Here is a 9,171-nt window from a genome sequence, read left to right as displayed (position 1 = left end):
GACACAAAATCTACGAGTTAAGGAACTTCATCCTTAACAATTGGTGCTTTCATTGAGAGCCCAAACGGCTCGGAGTGGTGGCCGGACAACGAACTCGCCGTGACCAACGAGTACGTTTGGGGCCGCTCGGAGTGGTGGCCGGGCAAAGAATCCGCCGTGACCAACGTGGCCGTGACCAACGAGAACTTGGAGTGGTGGCCCACGGAGTGGTGGCCTGGCAAAGAACCAGCCGTGACCAACGTGGCCGTGACCAACGAGGACGTTGGCCCTTAAAGGAGGGTCGAATGTTACGGACTCAATTCCCACATCGGTTGTGAGAACAACTGATGTGGGGTATATAGACTAAATGGACTCTATCTCCTAACAGGCTAGTCTTTTGGGATGAGTTCTCCTGTTTGTGATGAGTTCTCCTAACAGCCGACCGACGCATCGACAACATGCTTCCTCCCGAGCTGCCTGAACCTGCGCAGCCCTACGGCTCTCAAATTTTTGGGTTTGGGGACCTCGTTAAGCACCTTCATCCATCAGGAAATAGCAAGGCTTCACCGGGGCCGTCGGATTTAGTCCCCTGCGACTCATTGGCTCCACCGCAGCAGTCGAGTACAACACCACCACCCTTTGCGCTGCTTCCCGATACCGCCCTCGAGCCGCCGTATGCTCTGTCCAAGACTTAAGTTGGGAATGTTTTAGAGTGCAATAAGAAAGAGATTGTGATTCTTGACTGTGATCGAGTCGAGGAAGGATTTGATGATTCTTCGGAGAAGATTCTACATTCTTCTTCTCGTTTTGGTGGAGTTGAAAAGGTTGAGAAGATAGAGAAGTCCAGTCCGGATTCCGCACGTAAAGAGAAACCGGTTCACGGTTGCATCGAGATTCAGTGCGCGCGACAATTGAATGCTTCTCGATTCAAGATTCCCCAAGTCCAGATTGGTTTGGGTAGTTCCATTGTGGACAACACATCGCTGAAATTATTGAGTGATTCATCTCATGTCAAGGTTGTCGCAAGTATGAATCATCGATCAACATCGCTCGACGCTGATGCCCGGTTGATTCCTCTGCAAAATGACACTTTATGCTTGAGCATTCATGGACGCATTGCTGCAGGGAGACGCTCAACTATTCGGTGTATGTTTGACCCAGGAGGATTCCTCGACACTCATCGTTGCTTCATGGTGCCCACCGACAAGGTGGATTTCAACCGTGGGGGAGTTGATACGGCTATTATTATTATTATTATTATAATTATTTAGTTAGTTAATTATGGATTTTCATATCTTTTTTATATCTTTTGTCTTGCTCATTAAGTTAGTATCCACTATTATAAATAGTGGACATTGTTCTTTAGTTCTATCATTCAAGAAATATCAATTATCCTTCTATTTTATTTTCTCTTATTCTCTTTCCTTTCAAACGTGCAAAACGCACAAAACCCTAATTTTGACGCCGGATTGATCGACGGGCAAAAGCTCCCGCGACGTTCGTCGCAAAATCTACGAGTTAAGGAACTTCATCCTTAACCGTCTGACTATATTTAAGAATTAGGGTTAAAGTCGAATATGAATAGCTAAATTATCAATGGATATTCTTTTTATCAACGTCTGACTATATTTACTAAATAAATTTGTTCCCTTAGTTAGGCTTGCAAAATGCACAACTCAGCCTACAAATTAAATTATGATATCAATTTAAATAGTAATTAAAATGTTATGAATCTTGTATAGGGAGAGTACTATATTGTTTTAGGAATAGTTAATGCAATCGTTTTCCACTCTTAGTGATATTCATTAATTACTAGTACTATGCTTTAATTCCATAGAGTAAAATACAAAATTTCTACAATTGTGAAATCAAGCCGTTATTATGCTTTGTATTTAACTAGTACAATTGTTATCATCTTAAATGTGCATCAGCTTGAACGTGAGGTTGTATCTCTTCATACGTTTTCTTATGGAGTAAATAGACAAACATATAATTAAAATAATACGAAAATGAACCTACTAAAAGGAACAACCCTACTCAAAAGTAAAGCAAAAAAACTTGCTAACATGCGCCTTGATTCACAACAAGTTGAAGAAATCTATACTTTATAAACTTGATGTTTGAATTCATTTTATCACCTCTCCTAACCTCACAAATTTTCCCTCAAATTAACCCTACGCTTCTCTCTCTAAATACAAACAAAATATCAGAAATTATGGGTAGATTTCTCCCATGCCCAATGCCTTGCAATTGCGACAAACACAAAGATTCTCAAATATTTCAAACCAGCCAAATTTCCGACTCGTCATCTTCCAATTCATCCCTTACTTCCCAACTAAGCCTCCCTTCCGTCCCTTCCCTCGAACACGTCGTCTTCGCCTCCTCCTCCGCCAACCACCAAAGCCTAGTCACCCTCAAGGGCCACACCTCCTACATATTCTCCCTCTCCGTCGCCGGGAAATACCTCTTTAGTGGCGCCTCCAACGGAGAGATTCGTGCATCCGCCTCCCACGGCGGAGCCAGTATGTACATCGACGCCCGGACTGGCTCCGCCGTGAAATCCATCACCGTCATAAACGGCAAGCTAATCACCGCCCACGCGGACCACAAGATACGCGTGTGGCGGATCAAAGACCATAGCATAAGCACGGCTAAAACCAATGTGTCAGCAAATGTCACGTCAAACAGTAATTCATCTATCGCCAAGCTGAAACTGACAGCCACACTCCCCACTGGCGTGGACCGTTGCATACGGCTGTTCTCGGCGGGGAGCTACGTGGAGGTCCGCCGCCACCGGAGGCAGACGTGGGTCCACCACGTCGACGCGGTGGCGGCCCTGGCTACCTCCGCGGACGGCGCGCTCCTCTACTCCGTGTCGTGGGACCGGAGCATGAAGGTGTGGCGGAGCACCGACTTTCGGTGCGTGGAGTCGGTGCAGGCCGCCCACGACGACGCGATCAACGCGGTCGCGGTGGCCGTCGATGGTAACGTCTACACGGGCTCCGCCGACCGCCTGATCAAGGTGTGGCGGCGCCGCGACGGAGAGTCTCGACACTCGCTCGTGGCGACGCTGGAGAAGCATAAGTCCGCCGTGAATGCGCTGGCGCTGAGCACCGATGGGAGTGTGCTTTACTCCGGCGCCTGCGATCGGTCGATCGTCGTGTGGGAGAAGGGAAGAGGAGGCGGAATGGCGGTGGCGGGGGCGCTGAGGGGGCATAGGAAGGCGATTTTGTGTTTGGCGGTGGTGGCGGAGGTGTTGTGCAGTGGATCGGCGGATAAGAGTGTGAGAGTGTGGAGGAGAGGGAGTGGAAATAGCTATTCTTGCCTGGCGGTATTGGAAGGGCATAAATGTCCTGTTAAATGTTTAGTGGCGCGTTTGGATCGGATGTGTAGTGAGGTTGATAAGAAAAGTGAGGGGGATGAGTTAGGGAATAGTTACCTTGTTTATAGTGGTGGTTTGGATTTTGATATTAAGGTTTGGAAAATTTGGGTTCCTTTATAGTAAATTTTATTGGAATTTTATTAGGGAGGGAATATTTCTGTCAATATATATATATAGACAGAGAGAAAAATTAGGAGCTTTTGAAATCTTTTCCTTGAGATTCTTTCTATGATGTTTTTGGTCTAGGGATTTCAGAGTTGATTGTGTAGTTTCACTGTTTGAGACTTGAGGCTTGTTTGAGATTATCATTTAAATAATGTTTTCATTCATATGTTATATGGAGAATTATTATACTGTATGAACGTAAGAATGCAAATTGATTATAGGTTTTCTATATATATTGAAACTAATTAAAGTGATGACATGATTTACCGTAGTTGAATTATTGATGAGTAACTCCGAATGAACAATCTATTAATTGACCAGAATATCAAATATTTCCATTTTTGAATATAAATAAATAAATAAAATGGTGATTGAATGATGACGACACATTAATTTATTAATAACACAGTTAAATTCAGTTTTTTTTAATAATTGCACACCATTAAAAAAATCTTTTAGAATCGATATTAATGGATTGCTATGGCCTATTGGTCGTTTGATTACATCAACTGACTCTGTATTTAGTTGACAAAAGAAAACCTTATTGGAAAGTAGAGCACTTAATAAATCTGATTTTCGTCCAATCTTATTTCATAAATACAAAACTCAAAATCCAACAATCTAACCAGGGCATTGGATATATATATAGAGAAGTGCGATCAAATACAAACTCTCTATAATACAAACTATATAAACTGATATTAATGGAGTGTACAAATTCTGTCAACGGGGGCTGATGTCAACGGAGTGTACAAATTCTGTCAACGGGAGTGTACAAATTCTGATTGTTCGATGTCAACGGATTGTGATCAAGATAGAACCATTCTTAAACGTAGAACCATTCTTAAACGTAGAACAAATGCCAAACGGAGGTCGTTAGATCTTTTAATCCAATGGTGTTGATTTGCACAGCAACTTCCCATTACAACCAAAACTATTATTAATGGGTGAATGCAGAGAAGTGAAAAAATAAAGCATGCATGGACTCTTCTTCGTTTCATTCATTCTTCCATCAACATGTGAGTTTTTTCACATGTTGAGTCCGTAATGTCGTGAAAACATAGTCTAATATGTATGATTTTTAATCTTGACCGACATTTTTTCTTCATCCAATGAATAAAATATGTAGAGTTCTAGGTTCTACACTTAAGAATGGTTCTATCTTTAACACGACCCTATATAGGATTATATATATATATATATATATATATATATATATATATATATGATTAATCATTTGTAAACACTTTTTAAGTTTTAATCTAGCATTATTTCACAAATGATAAACCAATTTTGTTCATAACGTAAACTACTTTAGTTTTATAGAGCTTTCTATTTATTACTTTTTCAAACTAATTCCACTTGGATATCGTGGCAATAGTAGTCAGCTTAAATCAGTAGATTGATATGATATCTGGCATTAGATTAATTCCTACCTTCTTAGATTTTATTCAGTTAATAAATTCAATTTGGTTGCCAACATAGCTTATACCAGTCACCACTATCCACTACTACATAATAGAAATATTAAATTATTCATACACATGTCATCTTTTTTTAACGCGTATTTAGTTTCCTAAATATTTCGCATTTTATTAAGATATCCATTGTAGTATGGAGACACAAGACAAATTCATGAATTTTAAATTAATCCCATAATATTAGGATAATTAAACTTTTCTTTACATTGTGGGACTCGTGTTATCGGGTTAATGTAGCCACGTGAAAAAAAAGTATGGTAGTTAAAAAGTCCCTCGATAAAAGTCCATTATATATGCTGCCTAATCTATTACCTAGCTATTAATTTTATTTGTTAAAGGCCTAATTGCGTCATCAATTTAACCTTGTGCACTTTTATATCTAAAGAATTATTGACGTTGCGTTGATGTTGGACTATTTTTGGTAGGCAAAAAGTAAATTACGGTTTCATGGGAAAGGAACAATGCAATATATTTAATTTTAAATAGTATTGCAAGTAATTATTTTTTCAGTATAAATTGTGTCAAGAATTTGACTTCTTCGTACCCATGTTGCACGAGAAATACAATACTTTCTAGGGAAAAAAAGAAGAAAGAAAGCAATACGCTTTTATACATATCACTTATATTTATCTAATAAACAACGATATTGCACAAGTCATGAATCATGATCTCACTCACACAATTTAATTTGTATTTTCTTCTACTCTTTGTGATTATCCTTAGAAAACGGTCAATAGTCATAACTTCCCTTATGTGTGGGCTCATAACTACTGTTATACCCATATTCAAAATAATTATAATCCATTATAAATAAATATACATAAGGCCCAATACCCCACACAAGGCCCAATTGTCAATTTTTGAATTCGTCGAAAGTAATCAGTCAAGCTGGAGACAATTAAACAGACTAATCACATGAAATTGATCTCATACAGTAATTTAAAAGTTATGGAAAAATATTTATTTGTGAATATTAATATATTATCAATAAATATGTATTAGTTCCCGTGTCAATAATTATTGTGTTATATTTTAGCAACTTTATATTGTAGAAATGCAAGTGTTCACAAAATGTGAAATAAATCATGGAAAAGAAAAAAGGAAATTAAAAGTCCAAAGTGATTCATCCGACAACTATGTATGGAAATGACATGATTCCATTGTTACAGACATTCTGCAAAAGAACAAAAATAACGAAATTCCACTTACATCATTGAGAAAATGCAGGCCCCATAAATTTTACAAGTAATTTTCTTATAGTACTTTGTTTTCGGAATAATAATGATAATAGAGAATCAGTATTTCTTGGAACTCTCATTACAAGTGGATATCCTCCATATTTGTTAATTTATAATAGTATGATCATTATTAATATAGTTTTTGTATTAATCGTGCATGCATAGAATATGAGAACTGAGATCCCTCGAAATTAACAATTTATATATCGCGGCTATAATTAGATAGTGATCATGAATAACTATGGAGTATCATCATTCATCAGAAATATTAATTTAGAATGTAATAAATTTTGAAGATAATAGTTATAGTACAATGTTAACATAGTAAAAGATTAATGTAATTGACGAGAAATGAGAATTTGAGTAGACACCACAATTGCAAGTTTGTTTTTATGACGATTAATAGCACCTTCACCATAAGAGATGACGTCTATATATCTTATCTGAAATATGCTTTGTAAACATGTCTCTATATGCCCAACAAATATGTAAAATATCACTCTATTTTCTCCTCACTAAACCCCACACGACATACATATGAAATCGTCCAACTTGTCTATAGATATTTCTAAATTATTACCAAATTCTAGTTTTCTATATTAACTTTAAAATTTATATGAACTATGGTTTACAATCAATCAAAATTTTGGTGATGATATAATTTTATAACTTATTTACATAACATTATTGGACATCAACCAAAACGTTGTTACACTGTAAGCGAAACAATGGCGCATTATATAATTTCGACAATTGTACTCCCTCTCATCTAGTTTCTCATCTCTTGTTTCTTGTTTTCTCTCTCGCATATCATTATTTCTTAATACTATAATAAGTCGTCGTTTTACTGCCCACAATGTGACATTATTTTTGGTTGACGTCTAACAGTGCACATAAGCAAGTCATCAAACCATGTTAATGCTAAAATCTTGATTACTTGCAAAATCAGAAAAAAAAAAAAAAAAAGTAAAAAAACAATAGATCGTTATTTACAGACAAATTTTAGAGCTAATATGCAAAATAGAGTCTGGTTAAAGTTTAGAAATTTACATGGAAAAATTTATCATAAAGTAAATTATTAGTTGTCTAGGAGTACATATCCATATTTCAATTCTTAACAAAATAAATAATATTGGTAATTTGGGTTCAATTGTTTAGCTGGGTATTTTTTTTAAAAATAGAATTTGGGCCCAACAATAATATTGAATTATTTTGAGATTCAATTATTCAAAAATATTTTAATAATATTATGAGAATCAAATTCTAAAATCAAAATATTTAATTAAGTCAAATGAATTTTTCATACTATACTTTGAGTCCTTTAGTACTAGTGAAATGTTTTTATTTAATTTTTAAAATTGATGTCTTCGTATTTATTATGTTATGCATAATTGTTCTAATCACTACAGATTAATACTAATATATAACTATAATATATAGTGTTATTTTGTTAAATTCTAAAACAAAAAATGAATGGGCTATGGAAGGTGGGATTTTGGCTATTCTCATTAGTAGATATAATAAGGAATTGTTACTCCTGTAAATATAAGAATGAATGCAGTAGATGTAAAATCATCGTTTAGTTCCGATCCATTCTTCATTCCATCATACTAGGAATTACTTTAGGATTTTTGTACCTAATTTTATGGTCGGAGATAAATTAAAATGTTTTATTTCTCTATTTTATTTTTAAAAACATAATTTTCTCTATTTGTAAACACGTAAATGTGAAATAAGGGATATAGTTTTGAAGTTCCATTAACCAAAATTATCAGAGAAACAAAAAGAGAAGTGAATGTTTAGAGACGAAAAGACAACTTTTGAGGAGACGAGAAATACAGTAAAACTGTAAAAGGGATTGTATATTTTATGGGATAAATCGAAAAGGTCAAACTTTTCAATTTTTCATAGACTTTTTGATAGCAAGATTTCAATCAAAATACATGATAAACCTAGTTACCAAACAAGAAATAACTAGACTATAAAACAATAAAAACTATCACCTTAATTTGTAACCTGATTAACCTATTTACACTCCCAAAAATAAATATAGAGAGAAATGACATACTATTTTTTAATTCTTGAAATTCGAAACAAGAAAAAGTAGAAGATTTTAATTTTCAGTTTTCATGCCAACCCAATGATTTTTCACTGTGTGTGTGTGTGTGTTTGAAGTACATATATAAAACACAGCTAGCTAGAGTTGCTGCAATGATATAGTGTGCCTCAAACAAACCACAAAGAAAAGTTGATGATTGCCTCACCTCCTTAACTAACCTTCATCATCACCTCACTACATGGCTCTCTTTCTCTATCTACCAATCTCCAATATCAAACCCAAAAAAAGAAGGAAAATAAAAACATAAATCTCAATCTACTAGCTTCATCAACCATGAAGAAAACCCTGGTTTCTTCCTCATTGAAAAGGGGCTAGCTAGTTTGCTGCAATTTCATGTGATCTTCTTCCTTGTTCTTGCTCTCGGGGAATCGAAGCACAACGGTCCGATCTTTGCTCCAGAGATGATCATGCCATCTCAATATTGATCCAAGTTTACTTCATCAAGATTTTTTTGGTATTTTTCTTTCATATATGATCCGATAATTCATGTGTGTATGATTGTTTTTAAATGCAAAGTTTGTGAATCGTATATAGTATATGGATTATTGGAGTTTTATTTTGTATGATGTGATTTTGGATCTTGAAATTAAACATAATGATATGAAATAAATACTGTTTTTTTTTGTTTGAGTTTATGGTTTGAATCTAGCTAGCTAGGGTTCAATTCCATTTCGGATTTTCTTCATTTATTGCGAAATTAATTTGTGTGACAATTCAAAACCCTGCACTCAAGAACTTGAGATTGTGAGCTAATTTAGAAAGTGTGTTAACTTAGCAAAAAAAATTTGAATTAAACATACGTAGAAA

At 35.7% G+C, this 9,171-nt stretch overlaps 1 protein-coding gene across 1 annotated transcript; it reads left to right on the top strand.

Annotated features, from left to right (window-relative positions):
• Positions 1 to 2,037: 2,037 nt before the first annotated feature.
• Positions 2,038 to 3,697, top strand: LOC121770551 (protein JINGUBANG-like). Its single transcript, XM_042167281.1, has one exon. It carries the CDS (start codon positions 2,096 to 2,098, stop codon positions 3,479 to 3,481), a length of 1,386 nt encoding a protein of 461 aa, XP_042023215.1. The 5' UTR covers positions 2,038 to 2,095; the 3' UTR covers positions 3,482 to 3,697.
• Positions 3,698 to 9,171: the final 5,474 nt, after the last annotated feature.

The sequence above is a fragment of the Salvia splendens genome, chromosome 16, assembly GCF_004379255.2.
Source record: "Salvia splendens isolate huo1 chromosome 16, SspV2, whole genome shotgun sequence".
In the NCBI taxonomy this organism is placed as follows: domain Eukaryota; kingdom Viridiplantae; phylum Streptophyta; class Magnoliopsida; order Lamiales; family Lamiaceae; genus Salvia; species Salvia splendens.
This window is presented reverse-complemented; position numbering and strand designations above follow the sequence as displayed.